Source organism: Mus pahari, chromosome 1 (genome assembly GCF_900095145.1).
Source record: "Mus pahari chromosome 1, PAHARI_EIJ_v1.1, whole genome shotgun sequence".
NCBI classification, from domain to species: domain Eukaryota; kingdom Metazoa; phylum Chordata; class Mammalia; order Rodentia; family Muridae; genus Mus; species Mus pahari.
In genome coordinates, this window is record NC_034590.1 from 140,463,776 (window position 1) to 140,483,232 (window position 19,457).

At 46.6% G+C, this 19,457-nt stretch overlaps 1 protein-coding gene across 1 annotated transcript in view; it reads left to right on the plus strand.

Moving 5' to 3' along the window:
- Window positions 1-15,765, plus strand: part of Slc1a1 (solute carrier family 1 member 1) — a 77,087-nt gene extending 61,322 nt beyond the window's left edge. Inside the window, exons 7-12 of the mRNA XM_021197060.2 lie at window positions 2,714-2,898; window positions 4,115-4,222; window positions 6,057-6,179; window positions 6,755-6,949; window positions 11,438-11,572; window positions 13,524-15,765. Coding sequence (XP_021052719.1) covers window positions 2,714-2,898; window positions 4,115-4,222; window positions 6,057-6,179; window positions 6,755-6,949; window positions 11,438-11,572; window positions 13,524-13,770 — 993 coding nt within the window. The 3' untranslated portion in view covers window positions 13,771-15,765. The remainder of the gene's footprint in view (window positions 1-2,713; window positions 2,899-4,114; window positions 4,223-6,056; window positions 6,180-6,754; window positions 6,950-11,437; window positions 11,573-13,523) is intronic.
- Window positions 15,766-19,457: the final 3,692 nt, after the last annotated feature.

The following is a 19,457-nucleotide window of genomic DNA, read 5'->3' on the forward strand; positions in this document are numbered from 1 at the left end:
CACACACACACACACACACACACACACACACACAAATGCATAATAATACTGCCTGAAGCTATGGGCCCTCTCACACTCTCATGCACTTTGCTCAGAGTCACCCCTATTGTCTTCTCTGTTCTGCTCTCCCCCCCAACCCTGACTCTACCACTAAGCTAAGACCCAGCCCCATAGACTTTTCTATCTAGAGTCCATATATAAGAAAAAAATGCAGTAGTTATGAATCTGGCCTGTTATGCTTCAGTTCCAGCTATAACCATTTGTCCCTGAAAATGATAGAATTTCACTCATCCTGATGGCTGAGTCAGACTCCACTGTGTATATACACCACATTTTCTCTACCTGTCGGTGGGCACCTAAGCCATACATGTCTATGCTGTGTGGATAGTGCTGTGATGCACATGAATGTATAGGTGTCTCTGTGGGGTGGGGATGAGTGTGTACCTCTGAGGGGTACTGCTAGATCACATCTGGACCCTTGCTGGTGCTTGTTTTCCTAACAAAACCCATGATGACTGAGATTGGATAGAATCTCGGACTTTTAATTTGTATTTCCCTGATGGCAAAGGATATTGTACATTTTTCATATATTTATTGACTATCTGTTGATTTCACTATATAAAATGAACAGAACCTCTCCGCCTGTATGTGATTTTGAGTCCAGACCATCTTGGACTTCAGAAGAGCCCCACAGCATGTGTGCTTGGTAGCATATCGCTTCACTGAATGGGGTCCAGTGTCACACCAGAGTCAAGCGCCACCAGTGTTTCTGCAACAAACTCATGAATGTTCTGCCGAGTAAGAAACACAGCAACCAGTCATCTCCATTCAGAGTAGATTTTGTCATCAGAGGAATAGACCATAAAAAATCAATAGGCTTTGAGGGCTATGGGTATGTCACACTGTGGAATTGGAGAATCACATTTGTGGACCTGAGGTGGCACTTTGTAGCAGGCCCACAGTAGACTTCTGAATGATCTAGAAGGAAATATTTGTTCTGGGTCTGAGGGGGAGGGGAAATGAGGAGAGAAAGGGAGGTGAGAGAAATGGAGGGAGATATTAATTGATTGATGTATGGAGAAGCATATTTCAGTCAATTTAGTAATTAAAGCTGGGCTGGTGTTACACGCTTGTAATCCTGAGTTTGAAGCCACCCTGGGCTACTGAGGGCTCCGTGGGTTAAAGCACTCCCTGCTTTTCAAGAAGATCTGGGTTTGGTTCCCAGCACCTACAGTGCTCACGACTATCTGTATTGTAGCTCCAGGAACTCTGATATCCTCTTTTGGCCTCATGGGCATCCCCATATACACAACACACATGCACACGCACACACACACACACACACACATACACTAATAATAATAATAATAATAATAATAACAGTATAATAGTATAATAGTAACAAATAAGTGAATAAATGAAACTTAAATTCAATAGGCCGTCATTAGCTCCCTGCTTCCTACTGAAAAAAAACAAAAACAAAAAAACCCCAAACCCTTAATTTCTCCCAACTGTAGCCATGGGTCCTCTGTTACCAGGCTTCTTCAGTTTTGCAGCTTGCCTCCCAGGGTGAGGGGCTGTCCTCTACCCTGATCCACCTTTCACTTGCTTCTTATTCCTGTCTTTTGATAAGGTTCCACAGAGTGTTCTGCACACCCTCCATGTTGAGATTGCTGCTGCACATTGGAAGTAGAATAGTAGAGGACAGCTGTGATACCTGTCCTCAGGCAGGGAGTGAGGAATGTCATCACCACAGAGACCATGGTGCTTTGGGAGCATTTGGGGGCCACTGAGGATAAGGAAGACTCATTGAAGCAGGTTACAGAGAGAGGCCCAGTGCATCACCACCTCTGCCCTTGGTGTGCATCTTTCTCCAGCATGCTTTGCCTCCTGGGTATCTACCCCTCACCTAGTTTCCCTAACCTCACAGACATTCATGCCCTAGAATGTGTGCAACACTTATAACTCATAGAGAGGCTATGAGTTGATCCTCCATAGTCTCTGCATTGGCTCAGGTTTCTCCTGACTGGTCCTGTCTCTCCAGCTACATTTTAAGACCTCACACTATAGCCTGGGCAGTTAGAACATTCTAGCTGTTCCATAAACATTTTTATTCATAAATAAGAAGTGACTGGTACCCCAGTGACTCATCAGCATAATTCTTTATAGACCTGGCCTATCCTACACAGATTATGCTGTCCCTTAGTAAATCTCCTGCTATTTTTTGCTCAGAATGAAGTGATGAAATGATTCATACTATCAGCTGTCTGTCTGGTTTTCATCTCTTTAAAATCCTGTTGGTCACATGAGACCCAAGGCAGCAATGACTGTCCCTCGGCTTCCTTATCAGGAAGGACCAGATGGTATAATGTCCTCTGAATGTTCATGCTGGTAAACACCATGTAGTTCTTGCATTATTAATTTCTATCGTTTTAAAAAGAAGCCTCCAAACGTAGCTAGTGGTTAACCCTGAAAAAAAAAATGCCTCGATTATAAAATTCATAAAACCGTGTGACACCGCAGCATTGGAATTTTTCAAAAGACACGTTCACAGAGGAGCTTGTTAAGAAGACAAAGCCCCCTAAGTCTCAGTGGCGGGGGACAAAGCGTTTCACATGCAGACTTCCTTTGCTGTCGTTTTACTTCTCAGGTCTCTTCTTAGAACTCTGATTCCCACCATGCTTCAGTACGTTTCCTTGGGTTTGATCCACAGAACAAGACAAAGGAATACAAGATCGTGGGCCTGTACTCAGACGGCATCAATGTCCTGGGCTTGATTATCTTCTGCCTCGTCTTTGGACTTGTCATTGGAAAAATGGGAGAAAAGGGGCAGATTCTGGTGGACTTCTTCAATGCCTTGAGTGACGCCACCATGAAAATCGTCCAGATCATCATGTGGTGAGCAGTGCTGACTGACGCCATCTTGTTCCCCCAGATAATGCCTTCCCAGACCTGGAAAGAGGAGGCTTATGCTCCTAAGTGGGTCCTTCCTAGAGAAGGCAGACATTTAAGATCAAGATTGGGAGTATTGTCTGATTTCACAACCTCCTCAGGAATTAGTCTAGACCTAAAAGTCTATCAGCCATTTGTCTCTTGCCTCAGAATCCTGGAGAGCAACCTGCACCTATCCAGCCTTCCTGTCAGTGGGGATTTCAGAAAGTTCCTGGAGTACCTGAACACTAAGTGCTTCTTCTTAGGTCCGAGGCAGAAATGAAATTCAAAATATCACCACATGTTCTAGCCTAGGTATGGCCACATCTGATAAGAAGGCTACCTTCTAGCATCCAGAGACACTGTCTGTCTGTCCTGCCTGTGAGATGTCCTGAAGGTTCAGGTCTCCTGAGAGACCTTTGCCGCCCCTAGCTCATGTGGAACTGGCTCAACATTTTGTAATCTTAATAGTAGAAATTGACAGGAAAATATCCAGTGGTGACAGCCAAGGAAGTCATTTAATCTCACTAAAACCTCAGCTCTCTCATCTGTGAGAAAAGGATAATAAAACCTAGCCCGGGGCTAGGGGAAGAGCATTAAGTGAATTGATGTGTGTCAAATACTTCCCCAGCATAGGACATAGCTAAATAGAGCTCTACAAATGGAGCTGGTGTGGCCACACACAGTGTGGTTCCTATTGCCTCTCCAATGACACCTGAGAAGCAAGATGATCATGGCTGGAATGACTTACTCATGTGAGATGAAGAGATAGAACAGTCAATGATGGGGTGTGTGTGGACGCTGCATGTGTACTTCTGTGACACACATTCTTACCAGCACCCCCTTAACTTAGGGGATGCGGACTCAGAGCTGAGCCCTTGGCTTACTGATTATAGCCTGTGGTTCTCCCAGGGGAGAGTGCATGCGCACTGAGCATGCCCACACTGGCTGGTTTCCTCCTGGGGCAACCTAAGACCTGTGACATCTATTTTGTTTTGTTTTTAGAGACAGGGTTTCTCTGTGTAGCCTTGGCTGTCCTGGAACTCACTTTGTAGACCAGGCTGGCCTCGAACTCAGAAATCCACCTGCCTCTGCCTCCCAAGTGCTGGGATTAAAGGCGTGTGCCGCCATGCCCAGTGACCTATGACATCTGAATTGTGCCTTTCTTGTGCTTGCTTTCTAGCTACATGCCGATTGGTATTTTGTTCCTAATTGCTGGGAAGATCATAGAAGTTGAAGACTGGGAAATATTCCGCAAGCTGGGCCTTTACATGGCCACTGTCCTGAGCGGGTATGTCTGACTCAAGAGAAGAAACAGAATTCCCTGCAGATACATTGGGGGTTACTGGAGAAAGGCCAGGGTGCGGCTGGTTAAATGTAGCTCTTCTCCTGTGGAGGAGAGCAGGTTACCAAGGCTGTCCTTTAACAGCTGTACCGTAGGTGGATCATGCTGTGCTAATCGCCAGCTCCTGGCAGAACAGCTTGGACCAGACTTTGCCACACACTTCATTGGTTGTGTTTAAAACAAGAGGAAACGCTCATGTGTAGGCTCTTGGGGCTGTCTCCAATCTCTTACTTCCTTAAGAGTATAAATGAATCAGGCAGGCAAGGATACCTCCCACATATCCCGGGGCTGAAAGGAATTAAGAAGGACCTGAATAAATTCTATCTCCCACAAGTCGGAGTAGGAGGGCTGGGTTTGGGTTTGAGGTTCGAGGTTCTTGCTGAGCTGGTGGCTACTGCCGTGTCTTGTGTCAGGAGGGTGTCCAGATGCTAGGGCTGTTTAGTAAGTGTCTGGGACCTTTCAGAAGCCATAAAACAAACAGGAAAGGTGCCAGGGTTGAATCTCTTGCACATTTCTTTCAGCCAACGAGTTGGCTCCTTAAGAAGAGATGCTATAGGTTCTGAATGGTGCCTCCAAACACGCCCGGCAAGGCAAGGATGGTTCTATCCGCTGAGAAATATGGAGCAATAGGATGAGTAAAAGGCACTGATTTTCTTCCCATGGGCCAATCGCCCACCTTGAGCCATCAGATCCCCTCTCAGAACCTCACCTCATGAGGAGTTTCCACAACACAGCATTAGTTGTTTACCTGGTGTGCTGGGAAACACACGGCTTTCCAGCCATGCAGAAGCAGCCTGGTCCAATAGTGTGTGGGTCAGAGTTGAACTGCAGGACCACAGACATGAGAGAGACGGGGCTTCTACTTTCTATTAGTCCTGAGCTGGAGCTGCTGCTGAGCCAGGCCATACCAGGGGTAGGGGTGGGGGGTGGGGTGGGGTGGAAGAAGTGGCTGTCTGGTATAAGAAGTCATTTTTAAAGGGGTTCTGTTGAGTTCTTGTCTCTTGTTCTATTTATGTTTCTAGCAGAAAACTAAACATCGAAGATCTCATGATTCTCTGCACTAGGAGGACTCTCTCCTCATACTCTCAAGATTCCTCTTTGTAGAGCTCACTGTTCATTGTGCATTGTCTAACTGAACAGTCCGCTCCTCACTTAAATATGCATGCATCTGCTAGTGAGTCTCATGTAGCCAGCCCCTTTTAGGGAAACCCGTAGATCCCTAAGTGAAGCACTCTGGGAGCACAGGACTAATAAAGAAGTTGGGGACAGTCCTTAATGTGCAAGTTTCTCCTTGTTCAACCCTGACTTCCCTCTTAGGTAGTAGACGCCATTCCAGAGCTTGGTCCAGAGGATAGGGTGGGGCGGCCTGTGAGGAGAGCTATAGTGAGGTATCATGGTTGGGGACAAATGTGACCTTGGAGGGAGTCTCGGCTCAGCCAGGGAAGGCATGGGACATTTCTGTAGAAGGTGGCAGAGATGATCGGTGCACACAGCACAGGGACAGAGCATTGCAGGGACAGAGCAGATGATGTGACGCTCAGCGAGCTTGGGAATCTAAATTTAATCTTCAGAATTTGCTAATAACTCTGACAAGGTGTTTCCTCTGCTAAGCAAGGCTTGACATCCCCATCTGTGGAATGGGGACATCTGTTCGCTGTCAGACGCCCCTGTCTCACTGGGTCTTTGTGAAAGTTTGAAGATGTCATGATGTTTAAAGCTGACTGAAAAGCTGGATCAGTGTGCGGACGTGGCATTGAGACTTTCTCCCTCTTGTTTGCAGGCTTGCAATCCACTCCCTCATAGTACTGCCACTGCTCTATTTCATAGTCGTGCGGAAGAACCCTTTCCGCTTTGCCTTGGGTATGGCGCAGGCTCTCCTGACAGCCCTCATGATCTCGTCCAGGTAACCAGGAGGAGGAGTGTTTGGGAGAAGCCTCCAGTCAGTGCTCTGCCAGCTTTTGGTGAAGACAACTGCAGCTTCTGGCTTTGATAGGCACCTTTGAGAGATGGTGCCTATTCTCTTCTGTCCGTCTTCTTGAATGTATTTCTCTACCCTTCTGAGTACTTCTTACACCCTTCTTGTGGCCTGATATCCAGGAAAGATTCTGATGAGGGGGTGGCAGTGGTAGGCATAGCACCTCCTGTTTTTTTGGTCTGGCCAAAAGTACCAGAATATGGACTGGGGAGGACCCGGGTTCAATTCCCAGCACCCACATAGTGGCTCATGATTGCCTGTAACTCCAGTTCCTGGAAATCCAACACCCTCTTTGGGCCTCTGAGGGCACCAAGCATAAGGATATACATTCAGGCAAAACACAAATACCATACACATGAAAATAAAATTAGAATAAGTTATTTTCTTAATTACTAGCATGCTTCGGGGCCCTTTTTTCACCTTTTAGGAAATGAGGATCTTTTGGGGGTGGCAACTGAGGCCTGGCATTCTTAGACCTAAAGTCTTTTCTCTTGATCCCACAGTTCAGCAACCCTGCCCGTTACATTCCGCTGTGCGGAAGAAAAGAACCAGGTGGACAAGAGGATCACGAGATTCGTGCTGCCCGTTGGTGCCACCATCAACATGGACGGCACTGCGCTCTACGAAGCTGTGGCAGCCGTGTTTATTGCGCAGCTGAACGGCTTGGACCTGAGCATTGGGCAGATAGTCACCATCAGGTGAGGTACACTAGCGCTCTTGCTGCATCACTGCTTGGACTGCCTCAAACAAACATGGTCCGTAGAGAGAGAAACAGGGAAGGGCCCAGAGATGGAGTGTTCTGCTGGTTTATAAGTCCCTGCCTGAGACGTGCTGGGATAGATTCATGGTGCATGCAATTCCTGCTTCGGGAGATGGATAGCCGAAGCAGCTCTCTGTTCAGTTCACTGTGGCCAACAGGTGCCAGACAGTTTACATACCAAAGATTCAAGGTTGAATCTAACACCAGTCCTTGCTTGAACGGGAGTTCCTGGTAGACAAGGGTCAGATACCCAAATCAATGCTGGGTTTGTGATAGGACTCTCACAGAAAATTGATGGGGAGTCATGGGGGCCCCAATGAAGGAAGGATCAAACATACCTGGGAAGAGGAAGGAAGAATTCCTAGAGCAGAGAACAGTATGGGTAAATCTTAGATGAATAGGAATAGCAAGAAAAGACAAAAGGTACGTGCTCAGAACAGCAGAAATATCTCAGACCCTATCAAGAGTCCAGATAAACAGATTTGCATTTTAAAGTATGGTGGGAGTATTTAAAATATCTTTAAAGTATTTTAAAGGTAATTAGCAGTATGGTGGGAGGCTTGGATGGGAGCAGGGGCCACAGAGTAGAGGATCAGTAAGTTCTCAAATGGCCTAGATCAAGACCTACACTGGGCATACCTCAGAGTCAGTGAATCAAAGAGCCATCGTCTGGATTTAAGAGAATGTTTATAAAGTCCTGGTGCCTACACAGTGAGTCCCCAGTGAATGTGAGGAATGGATGACATTATTTGGGAAGAGTTTGTAGAGAAGAGGGGACTGAGAAAGAAACCTCATAAAATCCTATTAGAGGTAGATGAAGGGGGGGGGGGCAGGTGGGAGGAAATCAGCGACATCGAGGAAACCTGGGGACAAGAGGTTTGTTTTCAAAGATTAAAATGGTCCAGTGTCTGGTGCCAAGAAGAATTCAAGTCAAATGAAGCCTGAAATTGATTGAGGAGGAGGTGGGAGAAATGACACTGGTGGTGAGTTCCATCGGAGTTGTGTCCTAGGGCAGCATTAGTAGCCAGTAGCCCCACCCATGTGGCCCATCCATGTGGCCCATGGCTGGCTGAACTGGGTAGCACGGATATGGAACAGTGAGTGTACCTGCCCACAGAAACACTCTCTGGGTTCATACTGAAGGGCGGGAATATCCTAAAAGGGAATAGGCTGCAAAAGGAAAATGGAGGCCCTGACAATTTCACACTGATCAAGGCTCGATTTTTAATAACCTGACTCTGCTTAAGTACATGGAAAGATTCCCAGCCCGCCCTTGAGTCTCTTTGAAGTTGGCGGCAGTGGTCTGATCATAGGCGGGTCCAAGGGATAGTAGGCGGTCCGAGCGATCGTAGGTGGTCCGAGGACACTGCATTCTGGGAGATCTGGGGAGGTCCTCTCCGTAGCAATTCTCTGGTGGCCCTATGCGCCTGTGAGGGGCTGGTGTTTTGAGGGAGAGTGATTAGTGGAGGTGGGATAACAGAACAGACTCGTGACTACAGACAGCTCTGCTGGAACGCACTGTGTGACAGACTGGGATCCCTGTTGATCTCAGGACCATAGTTCAGGTTCAAGGGTCAGTTTCAGATGAACCTGGGCGAGCTTCATGTGTGTTTCACACACACTTTATGCTATCATCTCCGTGATTTCATGAAGTATTTGTGGTATGCTTTGATTTTAACTACAATCTGTCGTGTGAGATCAGCTGGGGGATTTGCCATCCATAGTGTCACATCAGTCTGAGATTTTGGAGAACTTAGGATGCTGGACTTTCAAATCAGGTATGGATGTCACCATGGTCAGATTAACCAGGGATGCAGGAACAGAGTCCTCCTCTTGGCTGATCAAAGAATAAAAAGAAAAAGCAAGCTTGCAGTGCTCAGCCAGGTTTTATTGAAAGCACACAAAAGCACACAAAGAGACAGACTCCTCCAGTATGAAAGAGGATCCAGGTTTTCCTGGCAGAGCCAAAACTTTCATATGTTGGAGGGTGGGACGAGTTCTCTTTCTCCCTCAGAATTGATTGGTTTGGGCTGTTGCAATGGATTGGGGAACTCAGAAAGCAATTGGTTCCCATCATTAGAGTCCCATCTCCCCTATTTGATAATCAACGCCAGGCAGTTTCCTCTGCAGGAAAAACAAGGCTTTACCCCAAAGAGGGAGAAGAAAGTCAGCCATCTTAAATGTTAATGGGGAAGTAGAGCATCTTTTCCCTGGCTGCCTGCTTACCGAGAGCTGTCAGACTCCTGGTCCCTCGGGATTCTCAGACAGTGTTGTTCTGGTAGTGGCTGCTCTACTCAGAGCAGAACAGCAGAAGTGTCGTGTTCTGAGTTTGCCGCACCAGGTACAATCCTGACTTTTCAGGGTTTTGTCTACAACAAAAGCTGTCCAGACATCTAACTCCTCCAGTGCAGGCAAGGAGTTGGGATCCAGAGAAGTGCTTTGCTGAAGAATTGCTAGAAGCAGGAATGTAAGCCAGATGTGTCTAACTCCATGCCACCCCACAGCCCACAGTCCCCAGCCTGGGCTCGAGGGCAGACCTTTGTATCTCAGAAGCTGAAGGCTCAGCTGTGCTGAGGCAGGAAGTGCTTGAACAATGAATAGGTTTCCATCTATTTCCCCTTACCTGAAGACAGAATGGTCTCTAAGTGTCACACCAAAGCCAGTCAAATGACAGAAGTTTTGTGAGCAAGTCCAAGGCTCAAGAGCAGAGTCTTCTCTGACTGACTGAATTCTGAAGCCCTGCCGGTAAGGACATGGCTAACCACATGGTGAGACTTCCAAGGGGATCAATGAGCTTGGGCACAAATCCCTTCTGATAAAGAAAACCCCTTGATACATTGTTTAATTTTTTTTCAACTATCATTGAAATAAAGTTGGAATTTTTTTTTTCTTCAAAAGGGATTTAGGAAGGACGGCTCCTTTGGATTATATAAGCCTAAAACTTTCAGAAATGTTGGTACAACCCCAGAACTAAGTCACTGTAAACTGGCAGCCATAGCCTCTACAGGAGCACATACTAGGTAAAGCAGCTGGCTGGCTCTTGACCTTGAGGGACCTCTAAGACAGCACTGGGCACCTGAATGGGCAGCAGAGCCTGTCTGAGAATCCAGAGGCCTTTGGGACCCACAGAAATATGCATCTGTGGCTAGATCTGGGCTTTGTCTAGTTTACATCGGCAGTTTCTGCACCTTTGCCTTTCAGCCCGCCCACATCCGGAAATGGTACTTTATACCCTGAGGGTGAGGCCACAGCTCCAAAAAGCCCTGTGGGTGTCCTTGCCTGCTCTGCCCATTCAATGGGTTTTCAGGACAAGGTGAGCCTTGATTTCTCCAGAATGGCCCAATTAAAATAAACATACTGCTGGTGAGAAACTGGATAACACCAGGAGAAATGTCCCTCTACCCTGTACTGTGAGCTCAGGAGGGATCTTGTCAAATACATGGTAATGAACTTCATCTGGCTACCTACCTAAGGTTCCAAGTCACTCTTCCTTTTATACAAAGGACATCTGCTGGCCTGAAGGAACAGTCAGGAATGCTTGACCTTGGACGGTGTCACAATTTCTCAATTCCATGCCTTTAACAGATGTTCTTAGGAAAGACAAGAGTCTTGTGATGTCCAGGCATTATGTAAAGCCTGCACAACTGCTGCTTTATCCCTCTGCCTTCACCTCAGACACCCTTGCCCATCCACTCTACCGCCGCTCTGCTCCCCTTCCCGAGACAACTGAAATTCCTGGCACATGCTAGGTGCTCTGTAAATGACTGAGCAGCTGAGACTGGAGGAGGGAGGAGGCAAGGGGAGAGGGATCTGACATGTGTGAAGGCACTGGATGGGTAGATAAAGCCTTGTATGAAAATACTTGTATAAAAATTTGGTAAATCAGCCGGGTGTGGTGGCGCACGCCTTTAATCCCAGCAGTCGGGAGGCAGAGGCAGGTGGATTTCTGAGTTCGAGGCCAGCCTGGTCTACAAAGTGAGTTCCAGGACAGCCAGGGCTACACAGAGAAACCCTGTCTCGAAAAACCTAAAAAAAAAAAAAAAAAAAAAAGGTAAATCCCTGCCCTCCCTCTGCGTAACTGCCTCGGTTTTGTGGATTGTTGCTGTTGAGTACTTCTTAGCTTTAGAGTGACCTGCCACATGCTCTTCTCCTGCTGTGACATCCCGCTCCTCTTAAGTCCCTACAGTTCCAGGGTGTGCGCTTGTATGTGTGTGTGTGTGTGTGTGTGTGTGTGGTATTGGATGGGTGGGCAGATCACACACACACACACACACACACACACACACACACACACACACACACAACTGGTTATTTAACAAATGGGGAACATAACTGTAACAGCAGCCATGGAGCCTGTGTCAGACCTGAGGCCTTGATGGGAGAAATGGATGTCTAACCCTTTCCTGCCGTTGTGTTTTGGCTCCAGCATTACAGCCACCGCTGCCAGTATTGGAGCTGCTGGGGTGCCCCAGGCTGGCCTGGTGACCATGGTGATCGTGTTGAGTGCCGTGGGGCTGCCTGCTGAGGATGTCACCCTGATCATTGCTGTTGACTGGCTCCTGTGAGTTGGGACAAAGGCCCCTCCCTGCCTTGGTTGGCTGGGCAGGCAGCTTCTCAGCCATGCAGACTCTCTGCTGGGCTGAGCCTTCTTCCCCACATCGCCTAATGAGCCGTCTGTTACTGCTTTCATTTCCTTCTGGCAAAGCCGCCTGGTAACATGCTTAAAACGAACTCTTCATAACTTCAGCAGGGGTTCTCAAAAGCCAGTGAGCTCCCTCAGTTCCTGGTGTACCTGGTGACACTTAAGGTTAGGGGCTGGGTTGGAGACAAGATTAAATATGAGACAGTGGAGTGAAGGAGCAGGGTAAGCCTATCCCCACACATCCCAATTCTGAGTTAGCTTTATTAGCAGGACCGCCTGCTTCAAAAATCAGTGCATCTTTCCAAGCCTCTTTGGCATCCTCTGGGCTGGTGACCAGAGCAAAGGTTTTAGCATGTGCCTGTGTTTAAATCCTCATCTGGTATCTTAGTAGGTTTAGGATCCTGAGGATGTTCCTTAACTTCTCTGAGGCCCAATTGCATTATTTATGAGATGGAAAAAATTATGCCTAACTGCAGTAGCTTGTTAGGGACCAAATGGGCTCATATCAACTAAGTGTCTAGAAGTGAGGCTGGCAGTCGGTACATGCTCAACAGAAGGCAAGTTCTATTGTTATGATGGCAATGAGTCAATCCAACCACTCAGCCTCAGACAGTTCTCTTCTGTCTTACACACACACACACACACACACACACACACACACACACACACACCATACACAGAACATGTGAGGAAAGATGCCTTTTTGACACCCAAAATTGAAAGTGGAGCAGCCTGGTCTCTGGCTTTCTCTTTGATATTCACGTCTATACATCTACCTTCTTGTTCCAAGTTCTGACTCTTGCCCCTGCCATCAGAGTAAGTGTAGCTCCATACTGAACCCCATTTCCTATTAGAGAAAGACCAGGGTTGAACAGTTTGTAAACCACAGCTAAGGTCGGAGAAAGGGACGTGGTCATGCTGTGGAGGTTCCAAGCTTGTTCCTGGTGTGAGCTGTGACCACTGCACAGAAATGGCCATTTCAAGAAGAAGCCAGGCTGACTTGAACCCTGATCTTTCCTAGAAGCAGTGAATTTTGCTTCCAAGATGAATGAATTTCCAAACTATAAGATACCAAGATGCTGGCCCAGTGCAGTCCCTGAGAGGCCATGCGCATTGGCATGTGTAGTCACTGTTGGTTTCCCAAGTAGCATCTCCACAAATGTGCCCATGTTCCCAGTTCTTTCACCCAATCTCAACATCAAAATGGACACACCCTCTCTAGGCCTTCACTCTAGGCCTCTCTGCCGCTGGCCTCCTCTCCAGCCTTCCTGGGATTAAGATACACTGAGGGTGAATCAATGAGGAATCCACTTCCAGACTGGCCTGTATTTTGGGGGACCTCATTATTCTTCCATGTCCCTGACAGGTTGCCCATGGAGTGACCTTATTTCATAAAGTAATGAGTACACCAGGGACACACCTGAAGCCCACAGACTCGGCACCATCCCAACCCCAACCAAATACTGAGATTCTCTCACCTTAGTCAAAAGAGAGTCCCTAATACCACGGGTATTACACCTAGGAACCCCACAAAACAGAAGTCAGAGCTAAACACTTTATTGAGTCCTGAGCCATCCTTAGAGCCCTCTGTGTCTATCTGAAGACACCATTCTTCTTTGGGAAGGAAGAAGGGAATTTCAGGAGGCTGAGATGTCATTGCTACTTACTGGGAACATGGACCAACTGGGGCCCATTTTCAGCCCTATAGAAACCACCTTCTGCTCCAGGCCTGAAGCATCCGCTAAACCAGGCAGACAGCATTCTGCATTGACTTAGATCTTAACCAAACACATCCGAACCTTTCCTTTCTCCATACGACAGAGAAGGAAGAGGAAGAGAGCCCATTCTGACTCTCCTGTCTCTTTCCCAGGGACCGGTTCAGGACCATGGTGAACGTCCTGGGTGATGCGTTTGGGACGGGCATCGTAGAGAAGCTCTCGAAGAAGGAGCTGGAGCAGATGGACGTTTCATCCGAAGTCAACATTGTGAACCCCTTTGCCTTGGAACCCACAACCCTCGATAACGAGGACTCAGACACCAAGAAGTCTTATGTCAATGGGGGCTTCGCGGTAGACAAATCTGACACCATCTCGTTCACTCAGACGTCACAGTTCTAGATGCCTGGCCTCAGACTGAGGCCTGGGATTGTGAAGGGCATCTCCACAGGAGCCATCTCTGAGCAAGCTCCGACGTTAAGGAACGAGAAGGACACTAAGAGTCAACTGTCCACTTAATTCGATAAACAGACCTCCAGATTATTTTCTATATTTGGCTTTATAGCCTTTGTTCTCTGGGTTTAGGGATTTGGGGTGGGATGAACTGAAAGGAAATTAAGAAAGTCGTGTTATCTGGATTTTCTAATTCTATACAACAGAGTTTGGAAGTATATGAAGTAGGAACTGTTGGGATTAGGTCACAGATATGGAAGAGAAATTGGTTTCTCATGCATAGACCAGTATTGGGGATTTTTTAAACAATATTATTGGCTACAAATTTTTACTCAGGCTTTCTATTGGCGGGACTTCTTTGCCTTCGTAACTTTATAGATTATAATGCATCTCAAAAGCCCTACCCAGTTAATGTGCCAAATTTTCCATTTTGACCTCATCTCCAGCCACACTCAAACTACCCTTGGAGAAAACAAAAAAAAAAAAGCAAAAAAGATCAGCATAGTTCTGCAATAACAGTTTAAAGATAGTTGTGGGGTTTAGGGGAAGGGAAAGGGTTTTTTATTCGATGTACTGTATTGAGACACTGGTAGCTGGGAGCCAGTGTTCGGTATAGAACTCTATGTATATGTGTGTATATTTATTTTTTTCATGTAATTTGCAAGACAGCGATCAGTAATGAACTATCAATGTGAAATACGCAGCTTCCCTTGTACTTGAATCAAAACTATAGCCCCAGGCTAGGCGTGAGCTCACCAGAACACTGTCAGGCACTCTGGGATGAGAAATCAAGTTGCTGGCTTACTGTGAGTCAAGCCCTAAAGCAGAAACATATTATGGTGAAACGCTAAGATAGCACAGCCTTTCACTTACAACTTCTAGGGTCAGGCTCCCAGGAGGGGGAGGCTCCCTGCGAGCGTGGAATATGTACATTTACAAAGGCACCTCTAGAGACAGGAAGTGCTCCCATAGCAACGGAAGGCTTCAATCTTCAAGTAGACTTCAAGACTCACTTCACAAGGCTGTCACTTCTCTGTCCTTGGTTTTCTCTGCCTCCCACTCCGGGCCAAACCAGCAGTGACAAGCCATTGCTGTTTCAAAACGAGGTGGCCTAAATTGAATAAGCCTCATTGCAAGGTGACCAAGCTATTTTATCTTTTGGTTTTTTTATTTAGTTTTTTGAGACAGAACCTCTCTACATAGCCCTGGATATCCTGGAACTCACTATGTAGACTAGACTGGCCTCACACTCACAGAGATCTTCCTGCCTCTGCCTCTTTGGGTGCCACCATGCCCAGCTCTACACTGTGTTCTTACAGAAGAAAAGCCAGGCTATAAGCTAATGGTACCAGAGGTTCAGGGGGCAATGCCTCAGTCCTCCCCTGGTGAGGATTGTTCTGGGAATCTCAGCCTTGTGGCTTAGAATCCTCTGCCTGTCTTTCTCCTGCTAATACCTGAAGATGGCTTATTAAAAGTCTATGCTTCTGTCCTCATCCTGTAAATAAAACTCAACAAAAACTTGTTCTCAACTTGGAGACAGATTCATAACAGCTGTATTTCTGTAGTGCCCTTAAGTCATCTTAAACCCGTGCTTTTATATTTAAGAAGCCAGAAATCGTGCCAAAGATAGCAGGAAGGTAAAGGAATGCTCAGAGTTGGCCATGCCCACCTGAAAGCTACAGACCATCACAGTCACTGAGACTCCGAACTTTGAAGTACAAATATCTGTATTCTTTATAGGAACTAAATCTAAATGAGGTTGAATGAATATTTTATTTAGGAATGGACAGTTCTGTCCCCTTAGTGGCAGTGAATTGGCAGAGCTGTTGACAAGGTCACTGGGGTCATCTTGTAACCAGCCACTTAACACACTGTGCTGTTAACTCAAGAAGACATGTTCCACTTCCTTCTCAATAAACGTCTCCCCGGCTCTTTCTCCCCTTATCTTTCTGCCTCTCATCTGTTCTTTTAGTTACCTGGGTAAGTGTGAGAAGGTGAATTGTAGGCTGGTGCGAGAAGCTCTCTGAGCTCATTGGCTTTAAAACCAGAGAAAATCGGCTTGGAAATGTTTTGTCACCCAGAGAAAGAAAGGTCAGGACTTGAGGAAGACACACCAATCCATCTTGTTTACCAGTGAGGATTACAAGACTGAAAGGCTGGCCCATTGTGGACAGTTGGGCTCTTAAGTGTGTGACTGAAACAGAAATAGGATTTGCTAGAAACTGCTTTCATGAGACTCAACCGAATCTCAATAGTGTGACGGCTTGGTTCACTGAAGGGCCAGTTCTACCCTCTGATATAGGACTACCAATTACGAGTGGCTGGATTTGGATGCCAGAGAGAGAGAGAGAGAGAGAGAGAGAGAGAGAGAGAGAGAGAGAGAGAGAGAGGACATGCTCCTACCTGAGCACCCCAGTTACCAGTCTCCAGGAGAGGACTCACGTGTGTAATAGATATCAAAGGAACAGACAATGTCTTGGCCTCACTGAGGAAAGGCAGCATTGAAATGCCAGTTGCTTTCTGGCCACAGGAATCCAGGATGGAGTCTCGAGTGCAGAGCAGGGTGGAGACATTCCCAACAACACACCAATTTAGAACAAAGTCTGGAATAGCTGGTGGTACTGAGCAGAGGCCCACCCCATGAGCTTAGCCATCTCCCAAATGATAGTCACAGAGTGTTATTACCAGCACCAACAGGTGACTTTAATTTTTTTGTAGCTCTCTGGGTTATTAAAAACCCAGCTCTATTTTTAGAGTCACCACGGGAAATAGTGTGACCTGGAGATCAGAAGAGGGGGGAAGAAGCAATAGTGGTTTTGATGGTAGTTAAGGGCCTTTCCTCTGTGGCAGGAGGGAAGAGGTCCTGCACACCCTTGGCAGAGCACTAAGATGACTTACAGCTCTACTGGTATTCTGCATTTAGTAAATTCTCAGTAAGAAACCACAGGAGACGCACAACTTGTGGGCACACAACTCCGGTGCCTTCTTACCTTTGTAATCCTTTCCAGTAATATAAAACATACCCACCATCCTCCCACCAGGACCACCTCCCCCCCCCCAAAAAAAAAAAAAAAAACCTGGCACAAAAGGTTAAGACACGTTCCCAGGGTCGCCTAAGGAACAGCAATGTGGACACTGTTCCCTTCGCTGGGCATGCCAGGCAGAAAAGGCCAGGGATGCTGGCGGTTCACTTTAACTCAAGTCTAGGGTGGCCTGAACATTTTGAAACACTTAAGCGTCATTGAAGAGATCTACTTTGCAGCCTAATGCCTATCCTTAAAATATTGCATTGCAATGCTTAAAATTTTGCTAAGAGGTCTTTAGCATATAATAAAGGAGGGAGCACAGGCTGGTGCCAAGGCGATACACACGCCTGGCTCAGACTGTACAGATGGTCTCAATTACAGCTTTTTGTAGGACAAGCATCTCGATAAGTGATTTAAATAAATGAATATGATCCTTGCAACACCCAGTGTTGACCTGTGCTGGCACAGGCCTAAGTATTTTACATGTATATAATTCTATTTGTTCTTTTTAACACTCCTCCTACTGCCGTTTTCCGGACGAAGGAAACTGACCTTCCAAGGTTAGGAACTTGCCCAAGTTCACCCAGCTAGGACGCATACATGATTCTAAGTCTTTTTCTGTGGTGCGTGAGAGCCTGCAGTGTCCTCCTTCAAGATTGCTGGTGTTTTCTAATGCCATTGAATTTGCTACAACCAAATGTGCTCTCCTCATTTTCCCATTCTGGCAATAGGCAATTTAAAATGTCAATGAACCTTTTTCACCCATTGGCTTGCCTTCTCCCCTCTTTATGGCTGATTTGATATCCTCAGTATCATACCCCTCTCCACCCAAGTCCCCTCTAACTGTTTCAATCAGAGTCTGTTTTTTCCAGAAGGGCTGAGGCAGGCAAGCAGATCCTTCTCTCTCTCTCTCTCTCTCTCTCTCTCTCTCTCTCTCTCTCACTCACTCATCCCATCCCCTGTGATCTGCTCTCCTCCACCCACACAGTGCTCCTAAGTCTCCATGGTAACCAGTGCTCTGTTTGCAAAGCCCAAACAGGCATTTCCCCAGTCACCAGAATTCCATCTTCTGCTGTACTCAGCTCCTTTGGTTGACAGATATTCTAGACCCCTGTCCCTCTGTTTCCTGACACCTTCCCAAGTTGCCCTCCTGTTTTTTTCTGCTTCAGCTCAATGCACATGGGCCCTTTGAATCCCGAGGAAGTAGTTAACAAGCTTTGTATCATTCTGTTCTATATGTACCCTACCAGAAAGCCATCCATTGTCAGATGAATACCAAAAGAATATGGTCTCCTACCCTGACCATACAGTGTCTCCTACCCTGACCACACAGCTAAACTCCAGATCCCATTCCCAACTTCTACAGGGCTTTTAAACTAAACTGACTCCACATTAACCTCAGAACCTTTTCCAGAAGTCTCTCCTGAACTGAGTTTAATATTTCCAGAACCTGCCCATTATGTCCCCTTTCTCTTAGGGTGGTAATGGTTCTTCTTGCCTCTGAATCCAACAGATCTGAGTTGTAAGCATGGCGAGAGAGGTTGGTTCAGTCACTTGAGTCCCTCTGCTATGCGGTTCAGTGAGGGAACTCCTGAGTGGACCTTGTTGACTCTGAAGTTGCTGCTGGATTTTGCTCTTTGGACCTGAGTGTTCCTGCATTTCCTCTTCCCATTAATCCTTGAATAAACAACTTGTATGTTAATAATCCTCTAGATCCTATTTACAACAATGAAACCTTCCTAATGAGAATGAGATGCAGAAAGATAAACAAAGGCCAGGCCTTCAGTGCCTGGCAATCCCTGTCCTGCCATTCAGTAACCCCTCCCCCTCTTCCAAGTATCCCAAGTATTTCCTATTCTAGGTCCCCTGCTAAAAAGAGACTATTAAAAAAAAATCCTTTCCCAATAGACTTTACTTGACCTAGTCTCTGAGTTCATCTTGACTCACAGAAGTCACAGACACTGATAATGAAGGAGCTCATGACCCGAGTTCTAGTTACAAGGTGATTGTCCTCTTGGCCAATGATTTGCTCTTATTACATATTTCATACTGGCCTTGCAGCTCAGCCAAGGCCACTGACCCTGCTGCCTTCTGAGAGGGATGGGTGGGGTCCTGGCCCCCACCACACACGCATACGCTTTGAAACACCATTAATATAACTTGCCCCGTGATTTCCTTCCATCTCCACGCTTGACCAGCCACTTCCATGCTCCAGAGCCCCATCTTCAGAAAAGTCCTCTCTCTTTCTCACCCATAAACCTCAGTGTCCATGGCACAAAGTCGTAAGCCCCGGGGCTAATATCAAAGACACTTTAGAAGATGCCCCCAGGGGATGATCCTTTTCCCTACACAGCCCAATGTCCTCTCTCCAAATGCCTCACTTCTCCCAAATTACTGTCCAATTTGTTCTTCCTATTCTTTAACATCCAAGGAAATCACTGGCTCTCTCCAGGGTCACAGAGAAATAACAGCATTTTGTCACATGGTCAGGTATTGCCTTGTTTTATTAATATGAGACTTGGCTAAAAAAATAATGAAATGGAGTTCTACAGGTTTCCCTTAAATCCACATCATTATTTTATACTACTAAGATAGTCATAGAGACTTCTG